The 27,321-nt window shown below is 35.0% G+C and overlaps 1 protein-coding gene across 1 annotated transcript in view; it reads right to left on the reverse strand.

Annotated features, from left to right (window-relative positions):
• Positions 1 to 12,653: 12,653 nt before the first annotated feature.
• OLA1 (Obg like ATPase 1) overlaps positions 12,654 to 27,321 on the reverse strand; it is a 256,189-nt gene continuing 241,521 nt past the window's right edge. Inside the window, exons 8-11 of the mRNA XM_036746503.1 lie at positions 19,655 to 19,795; positions 18,813 to 18,909; positions 16,624 to 16,746; positions 12,654 to 13,180 (exon numbers count right to left, since the gene is read on the reverse strand). Of these exons, the coding sequence (XP_036602398.1) occupies positions 13,079 to 13,180; positions 16,624 to 16,746; positions 18,813 to 18,909; positions 19,655 to 19,795 (463 nt within the window). The 3' untranslated portion in view covers positions 12,654 to 13,078. The remainder of the gene's footprint in view (positions 13,181 to 16,623; positions 16,747 to 18,812; positions 18,910 to 19,654; positions 19,796 to 27,321) is intronic.

Genomic DNA, 27,321 nt, shown 5'->3' on the forward strand with positions numbered 1-27,321 from the left:
AATTGCTTTATTGTATATTTCCTCTTAATAATGCTTTGGATAATTTTTTAAATGTACTCAATAGTTTGCTTTTCTTCTTTAGAAAGCTTTCTGTTCATATAGACTTAGAAATAGTCTTATAGGATTTGTGCCATTTTCTTACAACTTTGGATGTCAGACTTATCAAATGTTTGACATAGCTTTTTCTTAATTTGTTGATTTTCTTCCTATAGCTACAGCAATTTTGTTAAATCCTTTTAGTTACACGAAATTGAAATGGACTTTGTCTTTTATAATTCCTTTTACCATTTGTTTCATTATGAATTTTCCCCTAACCATAGTTTTGAAAGCTATGAATTTCAATTTTCTTTTTTTAATGATACGATCTTTTATATTTAGATGGTTTATTCATTTGGAATTTATGTTGGTAATAGTTGGAGATATTGTGCAAACATATTTTCTGCCAAATTGCTTTCCAGTTTTCCAAGCAATTCTTGTTGAATAAAATCTTTCCTCCCAGTAGTTAGTTAATCCTGGATTTAATAAATACTTGTTGACTGATTGCTTGGGCTGCTGTGTTTGCTTGCTTCTGGGTATTACTTATCTAATCTATTTCACTGATCTATTTTCCTTTTTTTTAACCAGTACCAAAATAGCTTTGATGATTACTGTTTTATAATAAGACCTAAACTCCTTCACTCCTACTTTTTCCATTTTCTTATTATTTCAAAAGGATAATTAGAAGTATTAAATATAATTTAAATCATAGAGTGCTACAGTTAGAAGGGAACTTTGAGGTCATCTTGTCCAATCGTTTCATTTTATAGATGAGGAAACAAAGGCCAATGAAGGAGCCAGTGCCCGGAGTCACACAGTAAATAAATGGCAGTCATACTGGACTGCAGATCTTCTGACTCCCAGATTGTTTTTTCAAAGGTAGTAATTTAGTTATCTTTAAAAATGGGGGTGGGGTAGGAAGAGGGGATGGAACCCCCAATATCCATAGTATTAAAAAAAATTTAATGTAGTTTCATTAAATTAATGTGGGGAAATTATTTTATGTTACATTGTTGTAGTGTAGTTGTAGTGACAACAGAACAGACTTTGATCAGTTAAACCAAGCTTTAGGAGTGTTCCACTGGAGAACAGGCCCCTGAAAAAAATAAACTTCTTCTTATGCTTGCAACTAGTTTCTTCATATATAAAACCCAGTTCTCCAGGAGAATACCCCCAAATGACAAACACAATAGGTCAAACTACTGAAATCACTTAACCAACCAGGAAGGCCAAAGCAAATAGGCCTGCCTTCATTCTGGGATCAGAAGGGCAATGAAGTGGAGGTTTTGTCAGAACACAAGGGATAATGAATTCTAAAGAGCAGGCCTCTCTACAGGGAGTAGGGGGATATTTGTAAACAACTTTAGTTAACCCACCCATGCCTGAATCTTTAAATTTTAAGATGTAGGTTCTACAGTTGTGTCTACACTTTCATGGGACTCTTAAGAATGGAGATAAAATCCTACTTCAATTTCTCCCTTTTCAAATCATGTATAGTGACTATGATTTTGTGCCTGGCATCTCTTTTTTCCATGGCAGCTTTTCTTTTTTTTTTTTTAATTTTTTATTAATTTATTTATTTTAGCTTTCAACATTCATTTCCATAAGTTTTAAATTTCCTCCCTCTCCCTCCCCCCTTCCTCTCCAAGAGGGCATGCAATCTGCTATGGACTCTACACATACATTCCTATTAAACACATTTTTGCATTAATCATGTTGCATAGAAGAATTATAACGCATGGGAGAAACCATGAGAAAGAAAAACAAAAAAGAAAATAGTCTACTTCGTTCTGTATTCCGATTCCATAGTTATTTCTCTGGATGTGGATGTCATTTTCCATCATGAATCCTTTGGAATTGTTTTAGATTCTTGCATTGCTGAGATGGGCTAAGTCTATCAAAATCAGTCATCCCAAATCATGGCTGTTACTGTGTACAATGTTCTCCTGGTTCTGCTCACTTCACTCAGCATCAGTCCATATAAGTCTTTCCAGGTTTTTCTGGTCTGCCTATTCATCGTTTCTTATAGCTCAATAGTATTCCATTACATTCATCTACCACAACTTGCTCAGCTATTCCCCAATTGATGGGCATCACCTCAACTTCCAGTTCTTGGCCACCACAAAAAGAGATGCTACAAATATTTTTTACATGTGGGTCCTTTTCCCATTTTTATGATCTCTTTGGGATACAACCCTAGAAGCAGTATTGCTGGGTCAAATGGTAGCCTTTGGGCATAGGTTCCAAATTGCTCTCCAGAATGGTTGGATCAGCTCATAGCTCCACCAACAATGAATTAGTGTTCCAACTTTCTCACATCTTCTCCATTTATCATTTTGTTTTGTCATATTAGCCAATCTGATAGGTGTGATGTGGTACCTTAGAGTAGTTTTTACTTGCATCTCTCTAGTCAGTAATGATATAGGGCATTTTTGCATATGACTATAGAAAGTTCTAATTTCTTCCTCTGAAAATTGCATTGCAGCTTCTCTGTAGAAGAGAAGTTAATGAGCCTAAAGTCAGAAAGACCTGAGTTCAAATCCAACCTCAGGCACATACTAGCTGTGTGACCCTGCGCAGGTCACTAATCCTCCATTATCTCCCAAAGTCTGTCCAAGTTCATGTTTACTGTTTTCATGACACCACCTATCCCTCTCCTCCTTTGCCTTCCCCTTCTCCTTTTGCCTTCAACCTTTCCCAACATCAGGATCTTTGCCAACAAGTCCCATCTTCTCATTATGTGGCCAAAGTATTTAAGCTTCAGTTCCAGTATTTGACCTTCCAGTGAAATGCCTGAATCTCTTTTAAGTATTGACTGATTTGATCTCCTTGCTTTCCAAGTTTTACATAAACTTTTCTTCCTCTCTCCTCCTCACCTCCCTCCTTCTCACTTAAAAAAATAATTACAAGGTGCTTGTCCTTTCTTTGGCTACTGCTTAGTTCTTTTACTGTACCAACTTTAGAAAACAAATAGCTGCCTGATAAGGCACAACTAAATAGTATCTAAGGCAAAATAGTAATAATAGTAGCTAGCATTTATACAGCACTTACTGTATGCTTCAAATGAGTCCTCGTCTCAGCTACCACTGGGCTGACTGTGGAAGGTTGCTCCTTGTTCTTTGCGAAATCAGCACTGGGCTGGTAGCAAAACCTAGCACGGCCTTGATTATTAACTAGACACACAAAGTCTTGCTCTCCTGATCTTTCAAACTCAAAACATGTGTATTTTTTATTTTCCCCAATTACACATAAAAACAATTTTTAACATTCATTTTTTAAAAATTTTGATTTCAAAATTCTCCCTTCCCCAGTCCCTCCCCCCATGAAAAGGCAAGTGATTTGATATAGGTTATATAGAATAGTCATGCAAAACATATTTCCATATTAGGTTGTGAAAGAAAATATAGACATCTCTGCCCCTGCAAAAAAAAAAAACTGAAGAAAAATTTTTTAAAAAGTGTTAAAAGTATGCTTTGATCTGCTGTCAGATTTCATCAGTTCTTTCTTTCTCTGGAGATGGATAGCATTTTCCATCATACGTCCTTAGGAATTGTATTGCATCACTGTATTGAGAAGAATAGCTAAGAATAGCTGTTATTCACCATTGACCATCATATTCTCCTGGTTCCACTCACTTCACTTTGCATCAGTTTATGTCTTTCCAGGTTTTTCTGAGAGCACCCTGCTCGTCACTTCTTATAGCACAATATACCATCATGTATGGTACACATATATGGTATACAATGATATGCCTTAACTTGTTTAGCCATTTGCAAAATGATATACATCCCCTCAATGTCCAATTTTTGCCACCACTAAAAGAGCTGCTAAGAATATTTTTGTACATATAGGTCATTTTCCTTTTTTTTTTTTTTTTTTGGTTAATCTCTTTGTGATACAGACCTAGTAGTGGTATTGCTGGGGCAAAAGGTACACACGGTTTTATAGCCCTTTGAGCACAGTTCCAAATTGCTCTCCAGAATGGTTCAACCAATTGAGAACTCCACCAACAACGCATTAGCGCATCCATTTCCCCACATCTCCCCCCAACATTCATTACTTTCTTTTTCTGTCATATTGGCCAATCTGATAGGTGTGGAATGGCACCTCAGAGTCGTTTTTATTTGCATTTCTCTAATTAATAGTGATTTAGAGCATTTTTTTCATGTGGCTATACATAGCTTTGATTACTTCATCTGAAAATTGCCTGCTCATATCCTTTGACCATTTAGCAACTGGGAAATGACTCATTTTTATAAATGACTCAGTTCTCTATATATTTGAGAAATGAGGTCTTTATCAGAGATACTCGCTGTAAATTTTTTTCAGTTATGATTACTGTGTATTTGCCCTAATCTAGTCCACCACCATGTCCCCCTCCCCCACTTATCCTACTCTGTCTTTCCTTTCACCTTGTCCATCCTCAAAAATGTTTTGCTTCTGACTACCACCTCCCCCAATACACCCTCCCTTCTATCAGCCCTATCACTTTCCCTTATCATCTTCCCTTCCTACTTTCACATAGGGTTAGATTTCTATACCCAATTGAGTATGTTATTTCCTCTTTGAGACAAGTCCAATGAGAATAAGATTTATGCACTCCCCTGCCACGCCCCTTTCACTGTAAAAGCTCTTTTGTGCAATCCTATTCCACATTTCCTTTCCCCTTCTCCCAGTACATTTCTATTTCCCACCACTTAATTTAATTTTTTAAAGCTATCATCCTATTACACACAACTCACACCCATGATCTCTATGTACACTCCTAAGTACCCTAATAATAAGAAAATTCTTAGGAGTCACAAGTATCATCCTTCCATGTAGAAATGGAAACAGTTTAACTTTATTGAATCCCTTATGATTTCACTATCCTGTTCAGCCTTTTATGCTTGAGTCTTATATTTGAAAGTCAAATTTTCCACTCAGCTCTCATCTTTTCTTTTCATCAGGAATCCTTGGAGTTATCTATTTCATTGGATAGCTGTTTTTTCCCCTGAAGGATTACACTCAGTTTTGCTGGATAAGTGATTCTTGGTTGTAATTCTAGCTTCTTTGCCCTCCAGGATATCATATTCCAAGCCCTTCTATCCTTCAATGCAGAAGCAGCTATCTTGTGATATTATGACTGTGGCTCTACAAAATTTGTTTCTTTTTGGTTGTTTGCAATATTTTCTCCTTGACCTGAAAGCTCTGGAATTTGGCTACAATATTCCTGGGAGTTTCAATTTTGGGATCTCTTTCAGGAGGTGATTGATGGATTCTTTCAATTTCTATTTGATCCTCTGGTTTTAGAATATCAGGACAGTTTTCCACGTTAATTTCTTGAAAGATGATGTCTAGGCTCCTTTTTTGATCATGGCTTTTAGGTGGTCCAATAATTCTTAAATGATCTCTCCTCAATCTATTTTCCAGGTCAGTTGGTTTTCTAATATTTCACATTTTCTTCTGTTTTTTCATTTTGTTTTATTGTTTCTTGATGTCTTCTGGAGTCATTAGCTTCCACTTGTCAAATTCTAATTAAATAATTAAGGAATTATTCTAATTAATCAACGAATTAATTTCTTCAGTGAGCCTTTGTACCTCCTTTTCCATTTGGCCAATTCTACTTTTTAAGGAGTTCTTTCCCTGAGTGAATTTTTGTACACCTTTTCCATGCAGCCAATTCTGCTTTTAAAGCAGTTCTCTTCACTGGATCTTTGTGCCTCTGTTATCACTTTGCCGGTTCTGGTTTTAGGCTGTTGTTTTCTTCAGTATTTTTTTTTTTCTGTGCTTCCCTTACCAAGATGTTAACTCTTTTCTCATGGTTTTCCTGCATCACTCTCATTTCTTTTCCCAATTTTTTCCTCTACCTCTCTTGAGTTTCAAAATCCTTCTTGAGCTCTTCCAGTATTTTTTTGGGGGGGGAGGGGCTGGGAACAATTCACATTTTCTCTGAGGCTTTGTAAATAGCAGCTTTTACTCTATTGTCTTCTGAGTTTGTGTTGTGATCTTTCTCGGTCAGGTTCTTTTCATTGTTGTTTGCTCATTTTCCCAGCTTATTTCTTGACTTTTAACTTTGTGTTAAAGTTTGGCTCTGCTCCTAGAGTGGAAAGGGCATTGTCCCAAGCTTGAGGTTTTTAGTGCAGCTGTTTTCATAGCTAGTTGGGAGGGGAGGTGTGTAAGTTTTCAGTTCTTCCAAGGTGATATGATCTAAAGAGATCATATCACTACTCTCCTGGCCTGTTAGCAACCACAAATATTCTTTTCCACTCTGAAACTCTGACCAGAGTTCCCAGACACACACCCCTTCCAGGTCTAGTATGCTAGTGCTTCTCCTCACTCTGTGTATGGACAATCTGACCCAGATCTGTGTGTGGACAATACGAGTCTTATATCCAGGAGACCCCTGTGATCTCCTTCTGATCAGCTGTTTGATACCCTTAAACTCTGTGGCTTAAGAGCTCTGCAGGCTGCTATTGACTGAGTCTCCCCCAAGGCCTGCTGCTGATTTGCTAGGGCATGGCCTTTGCTAGCACTTCCTGTTGTGCTGGACTGCACTCCATTTTCATCCTAGTGTGACAGACCTTTCCTGCCAACCTTCTAAGTTGACTTTGGCTGGAGAATAGTTTCACCCAGTCCTCTTGTGGGTTCTACCACTCCAGAATTTGTTTTGAGGCACTATTTAAAGTTGTTTGGAGAGGAATTTGGAAGAGCTCAGGTGAGTCCCTATCTTTTCTCTGCCATCTTGGTTCTGCCTGTCAAGAATCAAGATTGGAGTCTTTAAATGAATCTCCTTCACCTACAACAAAAGGACAAATACTGAGGCAGGCAAAGTACTAATGTCTATATTTATTGACCACCTGGCAGCCTCAGGTGGGGTGAGGAACCTGTAGCCTCAAGGGCACAGGTTGCCCAACTCTGACCTAAGGCCTTTCTCTTTCCATCATTGTCTCTCACTAGATGCAGCTGACAAAGGAATGAAACCAAGAGCAGAGGTGCAATCTAGAAAGAGGAAGAGGCCAACTAAGGTCTTTTGAAGGTACCTCTCTGGTTCTACAACTATTGTCAAAGAGACTGCCATTCACTGCTTGGTTAGCAGACTGGAAATCAGTCAATATCTATGCATGGTCCAAAGTCTCTACAATGCCCTTTGGTAACACATCATCACAATTATCCTGGAAGCAGGGTGCCTTTCCCATGCAGGGAATTACGTCAGTTGAGCATGTTGATACACTTTGTCCAGGTTCCCAAGGACTAGGTTAATTGGCCACTCCACCATTACAAACAGAACTATGAATAACAGTTACCTTTTCTATATCACACACATTGTGGTCTAGGTCTGTAGTGTAGGGGAAGTCCTGATGCGGAAACTCCCTCCCCAAATATAGATGGCAACTAACCTGTAACTTATAGTCTTAGAGAACCGTGTAGGGGGGCACTGAGAGGGTAGATAACAAATCCCTCTTCAAATAGCCAGAACCCAGGTCTTCTTGCCTTCAAGGGGGGCCTTCTAACTCCTATAGCAGGTTATCTCTCTGTGTTATCACTGATGTTTTATAGGTAGGAAAACCAAGGTTCAGAAAGTACAAGTTGGTGGAAGCTACATAACAAATCAATTTCAATGCCAGGGTCTCACCTTCAGATGAGAGAGTCACAGCTGATATATGGATAATGGTCTTTGAACTAGTCCATGCCACCTATTAATAAAACTCAAACTTCCATAAAACATGGTTCAAATACCAGTCATTTAAAATTAAAGAATTCAATCCTATCCTATTTTCACATAAAATAAATTCAGTGTTTAGCTGTATTAACTCATTACATGAGGTACCCAGATATTTAACATGCCTTTGACACAGAAATCTTATAAAATGCAAATTGTTTAAATTTAATTATTTTATTTTTCCCCAATTACATGTAAAAATTTTTCAACATTGTTTTTTTTTTAAAACTTTTGAGTTCCAATTTATGCACTTTTGGTGGAACTGTGAACTGGTCCAATCATTCAGGAAAGTAATTTGGAATTATGTTCAAAAAGTTATTAAACTGTGCACATAACCTTTAACTCAGTGATATCCTATGAAGTCTTTATCTTAAAGAGGAAAAGGACTAATGCATACATATTTATAGAAGTTATTTTTGAAGTGGCAAAGAATTGGAAACTGAGGGGGTGCTCATCAACTGCAGAAGCATTGTACAAGTTATGGTATAAGAATATGATAGAATACTATTCTGCTGTAAGAAATTATCAAAGGGACAGTTTCATAAAGTCGTGGGAAGACTTAAATGAACTGATGTAGAATGAAGTAAGCAGAAACAGGAGAACAATTTATAGTTACAATAATACTATAAAGACAACTCTGAAAGGCTGAGGAACTCTAATTAACACAATGATCAACCAGGAGTCCAGAAGACTCATGGTTCTACCTACCTCATGACAAAAAGATGGCAGACTCAGAATGTTGATTAAGACATTGAGGATGACACATGGCCAATTTGGTTATTTGTTTTGCTTTGATTATTCAAGTTTGTAACAGTCTTGTTTTCCCTTCTTTTTCAAAGTGGCTGTTAGAGGAGATGGGAAAAGTGAATTTTCATTGGTTGAAAATAATAAAATTTAATTTAAATAAAGATCTGATAGTTGTGTGGAGAATAAACCAGAAAGGAAAAGAAAATCAGGAGTAATAGTTAGGAAACTATTACAATATTCCCCTTAAAAATATTAAGATCCTGAACTTCACTGGTGGTAGCAGGAATAGAAAAAAGGGAAAGTATGAGTGACAGTATAGAAATGAGAACCTACAGGACTTCATATACACTAGGATATGAGAGAACAAGGAAAAACGTGGAGGGGGAGGAGTAAAAGATGATTAAGTTGCTGTGCCTGGTCATGGAAGCATACGAGTAGTATTAAAAGAAATGGGAGGCAGGAAGAGAAACTGGTTTTAAGGGGGAAAAGTAAAGGTAAATTTTTTTGAACAGGATATTCAAAACAACATGACAGAGGCTCTGCAGGCATTTCAAAAGGAGTCCCCAGAATATTTTGAGCAATGGCAAGATCACTAAAATGAGCCTATTGGCGCAGAAAGATGCAGGAAAGAAGTTATTTGCTCTGAACCTGAGTTTTTGAAGTGAAATTAGAAATGTTTATATAAAAGGAAGCTTTCAGAAACTCTATAACCAAAGGAAGACAACTTAAAGAAAGCACAATTGGGAATTTTGGAGGTGAACAAATGTCAAGTGATAGGGTCAGAGTTATGCCTGGAAACTTCATAAATGAAAATAAATTTCACTCTCAACCAAGCTAATGATGAAATATTTACTTCAATAAGCAAATGCGAACTTAAGCTAAACCACATCAAAAGTAGGTAATAAGAGAATCAATATGGCATTATGTCATTGTATTGCTTTTTTTTATTTCAAGTGTGGGGTAAAACTAAAATTTATTTAAATTTTGACAAATGAAGATAAAGATAAGTGTAATAAATGAAAGATCAAGAATAAAAATGTTTGAAAAGACAAACTACTGAGAAATGATTAACTTTTGATTAAAGTACAGGAAAGAAATCCAGTAATGAATAGACATAGATTTGTTAATTTTCAGGTCAATGCATATTTAGCTTTTGTGGAAAGATACAAATTCAGATGACTAGACCATTATTCACTGTTGATCTAAATGTGAATACTGACAGGACCTCTAGCTAAAATTAAAATTCTTGATGCTTCATTTTTAAAAATGTAATGTTAAGCAAAGCTCTATTAAGATGAATTTCTTTTAATTTTATTCTATATTGTCAACGCTTGTTAAATTGTATCATTTGTTATTTTAATATCCATTCATTCAACTATATAACATTTTAAAAATATACAACTTAAAAGAGTTTTTTTGCATTCTTATTTAAATAAGTCCTACAGAATGTATGTTAGGGGTCTGAAAAGAAAGGTTGGACTTTGCATTCGTCTTGGACTCTATTGCAGTAAGTTTCCTCTATAAACCAAATTTAAACAAATAGTTCTAGAAAAAGAAAGTCACAATTCAAAGACTCATGATACCTTAAACCTATCAATACACTGGCTTGCAAATTACCTGGGACAAAGTAACTAAATTTATTGACATACTATAAACCTTACATTTTACATTTTTTAAATGTCATTTTATAGTAGTAATTTGCTTTGTATAGCAGTAAACTACTTTTGCAGCAATAATTTAAATGATTTGGCACTGAAATCACAAGATTTTGACAAATATTCTTTAATTCTTCATCAAGAAATTACTTTTGTACATTAGATATTAAGCATACCTCGGACAATCCATTTTTCTAAATCTAGGCTTGATTACAGTTCATAGGTTTTCAATAGTGTTTCAATCAGGTAAATTCCCAATTCATTGAAGCATGTTTATCTCCATCTCTTAGATACATTTCTTGACCTTTTGCGACAGGTGGCATCACTGAGTTGCAGTATTTGGACTCCAAAAGAGAATTCCTATAATTCCCTAACAATTTTCCTCTTTAGCATATCAGCCTATTTATCATTGTTCACCATTCTCTAAATGGGAATAAAACTGGAAATAATATAAACAAACAAACAACAACAACAAAAACCCTAACTCCAAACATATTTTGGGGGTGGAGATTTTATAGTTTAATGAAGATATCCAGATCTTAGAGGCTTACCTGGATTTCCTGTGACAACGGTTTTATTCTAAAGCTTTAATGAAAAAGTTCCAGCAGTAAAATTTATCTTTTTCCAGTCTTCATGGCTCCAGTTTTCATGCTCCCTTGTCCATGACAAATATTTTTTCTTCACTAGAATGGTTAGCAGCTTTTTTTTTTTAAAACTGGTCTTCTTGATGTTGGTCCGACTACAAGAAGTCTAAACCACTCTGTAGAGGAATCAATAACAACCTTTCCAAGAGCCAAGTTCCTCTGAAGGAAGCTATGCTTGTTTTCTGGGGATCGATCAAGCTATTCTGCAGCAATAGCTAGTTTGTCAATTCTTGGTGTTGTTTTTCATTTTTGGCGACATTTCACTTTATGCTGTGGTACAACTGGTCTTACTTTGTTGTGGACTTGAATGATCCTTGATAAGTTCCATTTTTCAATACTAATATTTGCTGCTCTATCTCTAACAGTCAGTGATAGGTGCTACTGAAGAGGTAAAATTTTTACACATTTCCTGGCAGTAACAGTGATTCTTAAAATCCACAGAATTTAAAACACAAGAAAAGAGAACAACAAGACCTATGTATATGGTATAAAATCTGGAAACTAACCTATAGAGAACTAAGTAAAAGTTGGGAAGCCAACTCATTTTCACTTGGTCAAGGTCAGACATGCAGAGTCAGCCTTGTGTCAAGCATACCCATGTGACAATTCCAGTTACAAAATGAAAACATAAAATTACCCATGACCCAAGTAATACACTATTGTAGAAACAGAATAAGATATTTTCTCTGGCAAACCCAGCAACATCCAACTTTCCCTGGGTCTCAATTAAATATTTTACTTCACTTTGTTTTTCACTCATTATAACTTCTCTGAAAAAGAACTCTCCTGGTCGAGGCAATATCAATAGACTTTCTTTTCTTCCCTCTATGAACAAAGTCCTCTTTTCATAGATATGTCCACAATCACTTTCCCTCATCTTTTTTCACATACTAGGACCAAATCACCTTTAATCACCTCTGCCTTTATCATTTTTAGTGTTAACTGGAAATATTAAGTTAAAGAACAATTTACGCATTTACTCTCTATCTCCAAAGTTAACTGTGATAAATATGCCTAAGAGACAAGTGAATGACAAAAGGTAAAAATGTCTCTGACCTACAACTCCAGCTGAGTTGTGTATTACAAATTCAAAACCCGATCATCAAACACTGCGAGATGACCAGTGCTACAAATGAAATAAGTAACATAGGAGAAAAGTGGGAGTGAAAGAATAAGAAATCTCATAAGAGGCAGGAAAACTGATTGTGGTAAGCACAGGACCAACTCTAAATTACTTATCTCTCACCATCACCTCTCTCAGGATTTCTTGTGGAACACACGGATCTCAAACTGCTGAAGAATTCTGTAATACCAATTACTAGTAACAGAGTATGTTGATGTTTCTTACTTTACCTTACATTTTTGTTACTTAAGAACAATATGTGTGATACAAATCACATTTATGTATCAAAAACTAACTTTTGGATGGTCTCCACAATTTAATAATTTCAAAGGAAGAATGGAAAAAAAGAATGTACTCTGTTAAAAATGGCTGAGTATGTATACTTCCCTCCCCTCCCCCACCCCAATTTCTGAAACAGAATAAAATTCTCCCTGCCCCATCCCCTCCCCATGCATGCTTTCTGGTCACAGTTGCCTGTGCTGCATGCTTTTTAATGTCCTTACTATCATTTTTCAGTGAATATCCATCTACAAATTCATTAACTTTTTTGAGACAAATCATAAGCATCCTAATCTTCTGATTCCCATGAAAGACTCACTCTTAAGATACGATTGCAGCTGCCCCACACTGCCAGTTACTGTATGATACACATGCCTTAAAATTCTGTAATCAGTATCCACCAGGTGCCATATCGCATTCAGCACACCACAGTCAGTCAATACAGACATCCCCAAACACACCAAGGCTGGGTTTGTCAAATGTTTTATTGAGTGTAGACATCTGGAGTACTGTAAAACATGCATTATCTGTAGATTCAAAAAGGAGCAAGCCACATTGTCCTCACTGTCAAATGTGTCAGGTTTGGCATACATGATGGAGATTAATGAAGTATCATGAGAGTAATATGGTTCCTGAAAAGCTTCTACAATTTGGAAGAGGATCTTAATCATTTGAAAAGCAAAGCTGTTCACATTTAGTGAACTTGCATGTTCACTGGAGGTACCATATTTTAATTTTAAACAAGTAAGAGTGATTTCATTTGGAGAAAGATTTTTCTTTTCCCTAAGTGAATTTGTGTCTTTGTTTTTCAATTATTTTTACCAAAATAAAAATTCATATGACTCTTTGAAATAGCATTGTTTATTTCTGAGCAATGAGCAACATTTAAAATTCATTTCTTCTTAGGTTGCTGAGGTGTATTAAATTTAAAGAAGATAATATCTCCATCTTCAACTATGTAATTTCTACCTTGCTGTCTGTATTTCCCAGCAGCCTGCAAAAACGAAGAAATGAAAGAAGTTAGTTATGTTACAGTTAAGCATATATACCTGTGTGTGTGTTGGGAGGTGGGGGGAGTCCAAGGTGCAAAAAGCAATACAATTAAATGGGGAAACAAATAAAGGCGCACAAGCTCAAAATGAGTTGGATAGATGCAAAGACTTCCTGATTTGGGCAGAACTCGATTTTACATACATACATAATCATAATGTATTCTCCACTAAATTGGTGGTACATAAATGTAATTATGCCAATATCATTAAGTTTCATTACATGCTGTTTATGGTACGTTTCTGATGTGTCTGCAAACATCCAGCAAGTCACTAGAACAAAATAGATCAAACTAAACATAAGAATATTTATAAAACTAGTTTTAAGCCTCCTTATTTGCTAACAAATGTCTTTAGTGACAACAGGGACAGCAAACCAAAGACTTGCTATGGAGAAGAGCATCATGAATATGAGTGTGACACACACTAACTTTTGGCACTGTAGTCCTGATTCCCTCCTAGGAAGCACTTCCTTGTTAGTGACAACAGCATCTATTCTAGAGCAGCGGCGTAGTACCAGGAATCCACCACGAGCAAGATTCTGAGTAATCACTAGCTCTAGTTACAACTGAATCTAACAGGTTGTACTGCAGACAGACACATTTCTTTGACTATAAACTGTTCTGCAGGGCCAGTGATTCCACCTGCTGGTACGCAGAGATCCAGATGTGCAGTCCTTCTGTAGTTCCCACACACACACGGGCAGCTTTAACTCCAGGAGGGTGAAAGCTATGTGCCACAGTGTGCCTCTCACGTAAAAGGAATCCACAATAAACGAATACGATCTTTCAAGCACATGACCTGGTCCCATATGTTCTTATTATCGTCAATTTAAAAAGTAAGAATTTTTACTTTGAGAATAAATTCTCCTCAGTCTTTTCCTCTGTTAGAATTTCTTGAGGACACAGAACTTTTGCCCCACAAAAGTTGAACAGATCAACGACAATGTACAAAGTTAAATATAATTAGACTAACTGGCAGTATAAAGACTACCAAAAAACCACGTTATCTAGGATGAAAAATAAACTAGATAACTGAATCCAAGTAAGTATAACATATCCGGATAGATGGCATTTACACAATGAAATATAAGATAGTCTAATGAATATAATGTGGCTTTAAAATTAAGTTTGTTTTAAATAAGCTACCTCATATTTACACTTTGAAAAGTACAAAGATATATAATAAGGCTGTTTCAGTAAAGATCTGTAATTTATTCCAAGCTATGAACTACTTATTTCCAGAGCCCACAGCCCCACCACTCTAAAACAGTATAATGTCCTTTAGTCAAATATATTTTGACATATGACATACTAATATAAGTTTATATACTTTGTTACCACTCAAGTTTACAATTAATTAAAAGTGACAGTGTTCCTTTAAATTCTCTAGAGACCATTTAATCCATTTCCACTGCTATCAGAAACACTGGTTGAAAAAAATCAATACCCATTTGTGAATCTCGAGTATGTATTAAACAAGACACGTCTAACCAGTTCATTTGCACTTGAAAGCAGCCATCTGTAGAAGCCAGCTTTGCCTAAGCAGATATGATTGCTAATAATGTGATATCCCTGTAGACTACAAAGCCCACACAGAGCTATTCAGTATATAGTTCACAGCACTGGCATTAAATTAGTTATGCTGTACTGGTGCTAGAAACACACACACGCACACACACACACACACACACTTTCTGGCATAAACTTAAAACTGATCAACCTTATAACAGATAAGGAAGTCTTGTGCCTGCCGTATCTCAGCTAAATTTGAAATTTTATTTTTGAAGTTTAAAAGCAATGAGATATTTAAGTGTTCAGGGCCTGAAAGCCAAAGTCAACCTTTTGCAACTTATAATTAAAAACAATTCATTTAAATGCTGGACATTTTCTAAAAGCAGGAAATATTTTACTTACCATTAATTTTTTTTCCTGTTTTCTCAAAGGAAGTATTCATGTTCTACAAACCTTTCAAAGTTTATTATAACCCAGGCATCTATTAAAGGCTGCCTTGTGGTATAATTGGCTTACTATGTAAGAGCAGATAAAAGAAGGGGCTGATTTCTCGATTTTAGTAATAGAAAATATTTGAACTAAAATAAAAGGAAAGAATCTTCATTTTCTCTTCAATATTCCATGAAATTATACATCCTAAAATGACTGAGTATCTAAACAGATCCTTAGATTTCAAGGACAACTTGTATTAATGGGGTAAAACTTGTATCTATGTTTATGCATATAGAAAAGACACTTTTAAAACTTGTGATCCTATTTATTTATTCAATGACAACAACTGCAACTCCTTCCTTTTTAAATGCTTCCCATTCCACATTGAATCAATTATCTTAAGTCTTTCCCCCAACTTCCCAGGGTTCAAACAGCTGTGCTAAAGTTCTACAGCTAGGTATGATCTTTCCTATGATATCACTGAGAACAAATTGAAAGTAAAATTAACTTTTTTTTTTTGCATTCCTGCCTTACTATGAAATGTTAAACACAGGATGATGCATTTAAAATTACTTGTATTTTTCTATTTTAGGTCTCTTAAAGTACCAAATTAAGGAAATTCTTTCTTCAGCTTCAGTTGAATCAGATGCATATTTACACATTAGGTGTGGAACAACCCTGGGTTTCTTACATGAAACAGATTTGGCTTGTTTTTACTAACAAAATCTAGGCAGGATATAATAGTAGTACTACAAAACACACCTCTCATTCTAACATGTATTACCCATATATAATTTTACTTCACTTTTAGTAACTGCAAATGAAACTAAATTTATTAGTCCAAAGAAAAAAAGCACAATTTTGGGCATCTAATCGGTCCCTGCCCTCTAGTGTTGAGAAAGCAGAAACAATTCCCAATGACATTTTTTTTAAAGACCCAACTACAAAGTTTCAGCAAGAACAAAGTTTTGTTTAATTAAATTTCAACTGATTTCCTTAAATTTGTAATGGATGTTTACTTCAGCTTTATTAAAAGACACTGTATATCCCACATGTATTCTACTACAGGTATACCACTTTTACTTCAAATACTAAACTCCAACAACTATGGTTTTCCATTAATTAGCATATAGAGAAAAATAAAAATCTTTGAAATTATGTAAAATTCTTTCACTTTTAGGGTCTTTGTTCTTCATTAGGAAAACAGAATTTTTAAAATTGCTGAAAATAATTGGCATGCTACTTATATTAGCTAAAAACATATGAAAATAGCTCTTTTACCAGCTGATGCTTACTCATCTTATTACAAAACCACAGATTTTCCCAAGTAAAAGAGAATTACAAACACAATGTATGAAAGGTAACTACAATTAGCTTTTATCATGTAAACTTTCATGTCAAAAAAACCTAGGAAACTGTAAAAACAAAAAACAGTATTTTACCTTGACAGCATTTTCTGAACCTTCCTCTTTAAAATCTTCATATTTCATTACTTCAGCCATAATGAATCCCTTTTCAAAATCGGTGTGAATCTTTCCTGCTGCCTGAGGAGCCTTCGTCCCTTTCTGTCAAAAGAAAGACCAGAGAAAATTAACTGCATTTAAGAAGAATGATTTCAAGGGTAAAATTTCTCTTCTCAGATATGCAAGTATTCCACTAGAACTTAGTTTCATACCAGTTAAAATGTCAGGCATGTAATTGGTAATTTTTCAATAGTGGAGCATATAGATAACTGACTTTTTAGAACCAACAAATCAGTTGATACTAAAGAAATGCAGCTTTGTTTTTTCCTAATGGCTATCCACAGTACTATTGATTTTAGATGTAGAGATCCTTTCTGTTGTGGGTTTCATTTCGATTTTCCATTCTTCACCATTTAAAAAAAGGAGAAATAAAGATTTTTAAGTAATTTTCAAGCTGAATTATCAAAGGCTTTAAAAAAAGTTAAAAATAAATATCCTCTGGATTTCTACTAGTTTATAAAATATATAAAAATCAATAAATACAATGCAACATTCTAGATATGCCAAGCTGAGAGAAGCTCCCAAATATTCTCATCATTATTTGAAAGTCTAAATAACAGATTTAATGAGTACAGTCTACATATACAGAACCATTGTTAAAGAAAATTCTAAGTTTTGTAGAAAACGAAGAATGCCTTCTAAATGTCCCATGTGTTAAATTACAAGGACATACATTCTAGGCACACACAACCATGGAAGGAAATTTGAGAAATAATGGTGACCTAAAGGCTGCTTAATAAAGCATGTTAAAGTGGTAAGGAGTCTGACACTGTAAAGCACAGTTTTTACAATAAAAGATGTATTAGGTTAATATGGCTACTCACTGATGCTTACCTGACTAAATATCTTAGTGCATTAAATCAAGGATACTTACAATCAGTCTTAAGATAAACCACCTTTCATATTTTTGAGCAAAGAGGCTTATCTTTAATTGAACATACTTAAGTTTGAAAGTTACGTGGTATTAAAAAAAATAAACAAACGCTGGCACTTTGCTTACCAACATAAATTTGCTTTGACATTATTTGGAGAATCTATATAAAAGGACCTTGGTTAGAAGTCAATCACACATTTTTTTAAAGGGGAGATGAGATAAAGGAAAAGTGAAGCTCATATTCAAACAAAACATTTAACACGTCGAATTGCCTACATGTTTCTATCCATGTTAAATCAAAATAAAATGTAACTGAATAAATTACAGTAGTTGCTGAAAACAGGAATGATTTGAATTAAATCAAAGCAGTGCTGAAATTTACCATGTAGCAGGAAAATAAATGCAAGAAGTAGAATAAAAGACTGAATAACATATTCACCATCTCAAAAAGTTCCAGTATTATTTTCATATTCTTTAATGCACCATTTAGAACTATGTACATTTCAAAATATTTTTCAGTACTAACCACTATATTACAATATATTTACATTTAAAAGCAAACCATTACGGTTCAGCTCTTATTGTCCTCTGGGAATAAATTAGTCATTCTCTATGGTTGTAATCAGTATACATCAATATTTAAAACACATATCAAATTTTTCAAGTAACTGCATAGACCACATGAAATTACAAAAATAAACTCTAGTTCTATGAATTCAAATCAAGAGAGACATGAATTATTACACACTGACTTTAGGTTGTTGAGCCCAACTGTGTATCTATGAAGAGTATAATGATGTTATATTGCTTTTATTGCTGAAAATGTAATCCGAGCAAACCAAAGGAGGAAAGAACCACCCGCAACCCAAACAAACTTAGTGAATACAAAATGAAAAGCAACATCAATTTCACTGCAGACAAACCCAGTCACACAGATTAAGCAAGCACAATACTGGTACGTCTTATCTCTGACCACAGGAGGAGGGTAGACAGATTCTACAGGATGAAGAAATTCAGACTATGTAATAGGCAGAATCAATTGTTACCTGCCTCAATCAATGCAGCTCCACTTTCACTGTTCAGCAGCTCACAAATAATTAAAGTTATCCTGGACAAAAACCTCATCTGTAATGACTAGCTAACCGCCACCATGACAAACTTCAAAGTCAGTGATATCAATCTGAATTCAATAGTGTGGAACTGGATATAGCTGATGAATAAGTATGAATCTTACCCTGATGGTCCATGCACGTACTTCATCTGGGCCTGCAGTGAAAAAGTATTCTAGTTGGAGTGCTGCATAGCCAGCCTTAATGATCTTTGGCAAAGCACTGAAATAAAATGAAACAAATTCATTCAACATACACACACATACACGGATACATATATGGTATATGTTGAACATGGTCAAACACATATTTTTTTTAAATTTAAAGCAGAAAAGTTTCAGCACATTTGAAAGCCGCCATATCTTTTTCAAAATATAGTTAAATACATTTGGAAAGAATATTGTTGTTTTTGAATCTCTTTGCAAATTAATTTAAATGGTACCATCCTAAAGATACCACTTTGAATTATTTACTATAAGAATTAACAAACACTTTACTTATATCTATCATGTGGTTATTTTGGCCCAGTATATATTATTTTCAGGACATCAGGTCACAAAAGCTAAATTATTTGACCGAAATTCAATGTTTAAACAATTTATTACTGCTAGAAAAATTATGGCAACTGATTCAAGACCCTTCTCCCCACACCTCTTTTCTCCTCCCCCCAGCACCTCCCCCTTCCCCCCCCAACATGACGAAAGAGTTTTGGTGATCATTCCTTCTCAAAAATATACATAACTAATACCTATGTTATAATTAAAACACTGTACAGAGATGACAGATGACAGTTAAAAACTTAATTTAAAATAAATCTTTTCACTCTGTCTCATGGTAAAGAAAGGAGAAGATTCCCTCTTTATAATGGTAATTACTCTGTCATTTATTATTCTATCAGCGCAAGCAATTAAATTACTGCAAGGAAATAGTTGATAATAAAGTGTAGGGAAAATGAATGCTAATTAACCTTTGTGTCATGTTCTCTTCCAGATACTTCTGTTTCTCCTCAGCACTCATTTCTTGCAACTTGAGTTCCAAGGCCCCACTAAAAGGAATGACCAAGGCACCTGGGTCATGCTTGTCTACCCACTCTTTAATTTTTATCAACCTGTAGACAAAAAAGGGCACAACATTATCTTGTAGTGCATGCATGACTGTACCACATTCATTATTATCAAGTAGCACATACATATTCATAAGAATTGCACGGTTTTATGATGCCATCTTTTTGTGTATAGCTTTCCAAGGTCAAGGCATTAACAGGCAGCAATTGCTTCAGGTGTACTCCATTAATATTTTACTGCTATCTAGTTTTATTTTAGCATAAAATCTGTATGAAATATTAGAAAAACATTTTAAAAACTTTCTTCTGTTAATGCTAAATTTGTACGTCACAAACTGTACCCCAGAAGGTCATCTCTCATATAACCTTTTAAAAAAATATAGAAAAACTTATGGCTGTTTAAAGGGCTATGAAGATCACCACTGAAGGATACAAAGGTAAAATTCTACTTGTTTAGGAGAAGTACCTAAAAATGCCTTCAGATAATTCTGGAGGTGCCACAACAAATGGATTGTTTATATTACAACTCTACACATATAGCACGTGCATTTCTTTTATTCAAAACAACAAAAAACAGAATCAGCATTGTTTCTATAGGTGTTTTTTGTGGGAAAGATTAACATGATCAGAAATCTACATTTACCAACAACAAAATCACCCTTATGAATTCCAATTCTAAAGATGCTTAATTAGCACAACTATATGTAAAGTTTTTGGATATGCAAAGACAGCAATATTTCAAGAAACAGATTCTTTACCTAGAAAAAATTAGAAGTTTTATATTTTAATGTGAAATATTTTTAGAATCAATACTGAGGGCCTAAAAGAGAAGAGGAAAAGAAAGGTATAATGATAACATATTCTTGGAGAATGGCTTCTAGGATATAGTTTTTTGGCTCAAGTATAGACCTGAATACTCTGTACTATAGGTGCCACAGATTTTAAATACTGAAAACACCCCAAAATACATACTTTAATGAGTACCACACTCGTGCTGCTAGCCCCACTAATTTAGGAGATTTAAACCAAGGTTTTAACAGCCATTATGGTAAAGTGCTTTGAAACTGTGGTCTGCAATCCTTTAAATAATCAATGTAAATGTCACTTCAGGAAAAAAAAAATGAACAAAACCACAAGTTCATCAACACTCATTTGTCAAAGAAAATAGCAGGGGATCAGAGCTATTATGAGATTAAGTGCATGGCCCACTGAGTAGGGTTTTAGATGGGACAAAGAATATAAAAGTTCATTCAACAGTTTTCACACATTTGTTACATAAGGATGACTTTCTGTCACTTACTTATATAAATATACCATCATAGGTTTTTCAATATTCATTATGATTTTTTTTCTTGTTATGCCCTAATAATAGATTAACACCTAATTTTTACCTTGGGATACACTGAATGGTCTTTCAAAAGGTTAAGCCAAAAAACTGCTTTTGGTTTTTATATGGGACAGTTAAAGATAAAAGAAAATAAATATTTAAGTCAGTACCTCTTGGGCTGCAAAATTATTGTGGAAACAATTTATCCCAAAGTAGCAAAAATATTTAAATCAATGTTTTCGCTGTGTGTATGTGTTTACATATACAGTTTTTCTAAATCTGTATCAAATATATAATTTTGATAAATCATGTACTAAGGAGCCAAAGAAAAGAAAACAAAATGAAACCTATGTAAAAGGATAATTTGTAAATCTTATACAAATTTTGTCTGGTAAATATGGCCAACACAACTAATAAACTAAGAACTGTTGGAAAACAACAAGATAAGAAATAATTACTTTGGCTAAAACATCAATTCAGAATAATAATAGTCCTACACTGTCATTTTAACAGTCTTTTCTATTGAGTCCTTGGAGGGATTATTTGCATTCCTCAGGTATTCTATTGTACAATTCAGATGAATAAAGACTTACAAATCATTCCTCTACCGCCAGTGTGAGACTTTGATCCAGTGAATACACCATTGTACCTTAACTATAATTGGCAAAAAAACCTGACAGTGTAGAGCATCACAAGCTTAATAACAAAGGAGAATATCTCAAAGTGTTGACAGATGATCTTCATAATGCAGAAGCAGAGCTGGTACATTTTAGCAATAAATGAGCACTGAGGTCTAAAGGTCTCCAAAGTGACTGACATCAGACCTGCTATAGCCTCCCTAAAAGAATATGTTCTAGTAGCACTCTCCATAAAGTGACTTGGGTTCTTTGCCTACAAGGTTTACTTTTGTGACTTTCACTGTCATACACACAAAAAAGGAAAGATAAAAAGTGAATCTTTGACTATATGTTTTACTTCTGTGACTTTTACTGTCAAACACAATTTTAAAAAAGATATATTGAGAAATTTCCTAACATTGCTTTTAATTACATATATAAATAAGCATGTGTTTATACTCAAGAGGATTTTTTTTTTTTAAAAAGCAGATAAACACTATTTCAAGAGCACACGACCAGTGGGTACATCATGTATCTGTTAACTGGGCTTGCTAGAATATAGTGTTAATGAGGCCAAGGTGACTCACTAGTTTGAATCTCAAAGAGGCTAGTTAGTTGTAGCAGAGGGGGAAACCGTCTGTTCTAGGTCTCTATCCCTAACTTCAGTTACTGACTGGTACAACGAGTTTTGGTTGACTTAAATACATCAAAATTACTAGAAAAAAACTTCAAAGGTCATGCCTAATAGTGGTTGTACAGTATCTCCACATCAAAAGGTCAGAAATATCAACATAAAATAAAAGTAATTATATGTCTGACCTTCCCCAAAACTGTATGCCAAAGTAAGCTAAATTAGAAAATGAAAAACTAGAAAAACAAAGCTGCTAAAAACACCAGGGCCTTCACTTTTATTTATTCTCTGAATTAACCCAAATGAAATAATGTTCTGTCACTGCTTACATATGATATCAGGTAGGTCATTTCACATTTCTGCATGTTTTTTCAAAGGAATTATAATCACATTGATGATTCTACATAATCCTTTTCGAACTAGGAACTACTTTTTATTTTCTCTGCACCTCATGATTAACAGTTGGGGAAGGTTGTGTTTTGAGCATATGAGTCACTGACAAGGGGATGTGGAGGACTGTGGTTGGCTTTATTCCTAGTTCCCTTCAGTAATCTCTGTGAGCCAAGGGGAGGAAGGTGTAGCAGTGGCAACCATTTTGGACACCTGTCAATTAAGAACTTCAAGACTAAATGACTGACGTTCACTCATTCAAATACATATGGGCAAAGTACTTACTATAGTAGGCACTGGGAGAAATGCAAAGATAATTAAGGTGGGATCCCTAGCTTCACATTTTTTAACAGAGGGGATATAACAAATATACAAACATGCAAAAACTATACATGAATCAGAAACAATTATAATACAAAACATAAAATGATACAAAATACAAAGTGGTATGCAAGGTCCAAGAAAAGATAATTTCTCATTAAGAACTGATGAATATTAATGACATTTCTTAAAGAGCATGACTCAGAAAATATAAAATGTCTTTTCTTTCCATTTCTACTTTTTACTTCACCTATAGTTTTACTATACCACTCCCCCTTTACTATACTCGCCCTGAAAATGAGCTGGTCACATGGCCTCCAACACATTGGTTGGCCTCTGTTTTGAGATGCTACAGACAAAAATCTCATAGGACAGGAAGTCATCAATATGTTTTTATCCGCATCTCTGGAGAGAACTCCTGAATTGATGTAATCAGAGACTGATTTGAGAATCTGAGTGTCTCCTCTTACTGCCCCACGAAGAATTCTTTGCTACTTACAGATCTGCTGCCATCACAGTATAGAAGCATAGAAATGGGGGCATTTAGAGTTCACATAAATTAATTCACTCATTTTACAGGGGAGCAAACAGGCCCAGAAAGGCCACTTGTGCAATGTTATGCAACAAAACAGAGCCAGGAGCAGAACACACAGGTGATCGATCCCCTTATCTAATGTGAAGCAGAAAGCTAAAAAGGAAAAAGTATTAGCCTTGGAGTCCGAGAACTTGGGTTCCGATTCCAGATTTACCACTTACTTTATGTCCGACCCTGGGCAACCACACAACCTTTCTGAATCTCATTTCTTCAACTCTAAAGTGAAGGAGTTAGAATCAATGACCCCAAAGTTGTCTTGCAGTTTCGAGTCTATGATTCTTCCATTATAACACATCTGCCTTTCTCATCAATTGACTCTAGATCTTCAATGCTACTGTTTACCCAATTTCCCATGACTAGAATTGAAAATGCTGTTATGCTGAGTACTGGGTAATGTTTCATTTAATGTGAAATTGTAACATAGATGGCAATATAACAATGTGTTAAAATCACTTGAGAAAAAATCCTGAACATGGTTTCTCTCTCATATTCAGTGTTGTGTTTCTATATCCTATATTAACATATCTGTGAACATGAAGGATCCCTTCAGTAGAACTTAAACTTCTTGAAGGCAGAGGCTGTCTCGCTTTTGCACTTGTATACCCAGTACCTAGCACAGTCTGGCGTATAACAAGTACTTAAAAACTGCTTGAAGGTGGGCTGACACTATTTCCTTCCTTCTCTTCTCCTCTGACAGTAAATTATCTTCTTTTTAAATTGTTTTTACTGATCATTTTTAAAAATTCACTGCAAGTCTATTTTCCAAACACTTATTTAATAATAACCCAACACTAAAATTCCAATTCCTAAGATTCTACTTATTCTGTGATGCTTTGACTGTGGGGAAATTTCCAAATCCACCACTAATTATGTGCTGCACTTTCTACTGTATTAAAACATTTACTGTAAGGGTTCCTTACAACAAAGAAACATGATGATGATTGATGATGATCATGACAATAATAATAGCTAGTATTTATACAGCACCTACTATATCCCAGGCTAAGCATTTTTAAAATATCTCATTCGATGCTGAAAACAACCCTGGGAGGAGCTGAGGAAACTGAGGTTAAGTGAGTTGTCGCAGGTCACAAAGCTAGTATCTGTCTGAGACAGGCAGCCAGGAGGGAGAGAGTATTGGGTGTGGAGTCAGGAAGGCATGAATTCAAATTTAGCCCCAGGTACTCACTAGCTATGTGACACTGGGCTGTTTGCCTCAGTTTTATCTGTAAAATGGGGGTGATAATAATGCACATATTTCCCAGGGTTGTTGTGAGGATTAAACGAGATAATATTTGTACTTAGTCAAGTGCCTGGCACATAGTGCTACACAGACGTTGTAACCAAACATAAGAAAATATATAATATACAACACTCGATATTGTACAATGTACATAGACTATGTAACAATAGTTTTTTGTAAATGATAATGATTAATGTTTCTTCCCAAAACCAAAAGGTAAAAATTAGTATTTCATCCATGCTAAAATGGCTTGAGAATAAGATTCTGGGGAAGGATCATAAACAGCTACAGATACACCCAAAGAACAAAATTAAGATTCATAAAAGAATAGGCATAGGACAATCTTAGTTAAGTATAGACATTTATGAAGAAATTAATCAAACACTTTCATTCTCAAAGGATGAAATTACAATTTAGATTTAAGATCAATTGGTTTTTAATACAGAATTTATAGGCTGGAGAAAAGGCCATACTAAGGCTTGTTGGCTAGGGAGTAGCATTTATTACCATAATGCTATGACCAACATTATAACGATGATGATGTTTACACTCCTGAAGCTGCTACTGGCACAGCTGTAGATACTTCTCTCATTCTATTTCAGTCTGCTTTATGATTACTATTTAGGGCCGAAGGAGAAGAACCTTACTGTTACCACAGATTGGATAGGCTTAGGGACCAAACCTGGGATTTCACTGGTGTAGGAAGCTCCCAGATGAGGACATTTCCTTTATGAATGCAGACTGGTACCTGTTCTACAACTCGAGTCTTAGAGAGCTGTCTAGTACACTGAGAAGTTAAGTGACGTGCCCAAGTTCACATAATAAGTATTGGGGCGAGACCTGAACCCAGATCTTCCTGGTTCCAATGTCATCTCTCTATCTGCTATACCATGGGGTTATTTTTGTGAGTTATGGACCTCTCTGAAAATCTGGTGAAACCTATGGACCCCTTCTCAGAATAATGTTTTTAAATGCATAAAATGAAATTACAAAGGGAACCAATTATACTAAAATACAGTTATCAAAATATTCAAAACACAAGTTCAAGGATGGCAGGTTAAAAACCCCTGGAGATGATGTGCCTTTCAGCTCTGACTCCATTTTCACTATTTTGCCTCCTTGTAACTGTTGTGGTTCTTATGTGTATTTTTTTAAACAGTGCCACTAAGGTTGAGCCTCCTTAAGATAAGAGCAACTATTATCATTTTTTCCCATTTTTATGCCGATTTATTATTTCTTTGGTGCAAACAGTAATTACCCTAGGAGATCCACCTGAAAATAACATCTTTTCCATTCCAGGCATATGATAAATTCTAAATTAATTTGCATTTTTATTACAAAAAAACTTAAGGCTTTCAGAGTGGTACATTTTAAAAGTATTGACATTTATTTCACTAGCATTCTAAATATGTAAAACTTGGAATACTGTACTAAAGTTTGTACCATAACCCAGCTGCTTGAGTTCTAGGATCCAAAAGAGAAAAAATAAAATTCTAGCAATGGGGACTTTTGGAAATCTGGGCTAAATCAGGTAAAGTATGTAAACTGCTCCACTGTGGTACCCTCATAGAAATGGTGGGCCCCTACCGCCATAGATTTTAGCAGTTATTATTATACTAAACACTTGTAGAGTTGAGGGGCAAGAAAGTAAACTCTGATGAATATAATTTTTTTGAAGGGGAATGTCCATACAAAGAACTGATTGCAGCCTTTCTTCCTTTTTTCCTATTCAAGTTATCTTTCATTTACTCAACTATGGTGTATCTCCCAGTAGAATATAAATTCTCCAAAGGCAGAGATTAAGTCTTCATTTCTTATATCCCCCAGCTCCTAACAGTGGCTCACACATATTGGGAAGTTAATAAATGCTTACTGAATTGAAGTGAATCAAAGCACTGGGAACTGAAAGGACTATATCCAGACTGAAGTGACAGATAGTATAAAAAACAGGCAATGTGTTCTACCAGAAAGTCCAGGACTATCAAATTATAATACTAAACAATATTCATATTCACAATACTGACTCACCATGACTAGGCCTTTCAAGGTCTAATCATAGGGGAAAAAAAGACAAATTACACTACTATATGCAACTAATCTGTTTCAGATGAGCATGTGATAATTATATGGAAAACATTTTAAAATGCTCAGTAAAAAGCACTTTGGGTTAAGTAAGATAGAAGGAATTAAAAATAATTTCCACTCTTTACTTAACTGAAATCTAGGCCAGTGGTTCCCAACTTATTGGTCAAGGACTGTTGGGTGATGTGGCAGTATTACAAGAAATCCAAGAATGTACATGGCTAAAAAAACCTGTCATTAAAGCTTCAGATCTTTAGTTAGCTCCAGCAAAATACTCTACCATGACTTACTCTATTAAATAAGCAATTTATAGGTTCTGTGAACAATGTTTACATATATACATGAATTATTAGTTTTCATATGAA

Source organism: Trichosurus vulpecula, chromosome 2 (assembly GCF_011100635.1).
Source record: "Trichosurus vulpecula isolate mTriVul1 chromosome 2, mTriVul1.pri, whole genome shotgun sequence".
In the NCBI taxonomy this organism is placed as follows: domain Eukaryota; kingdom Metazoa; phylum Chordata; class Mammalia; order Diprotodontia; family Phalangeridae; genus Trichosurus; species Trichosurus vulpecula.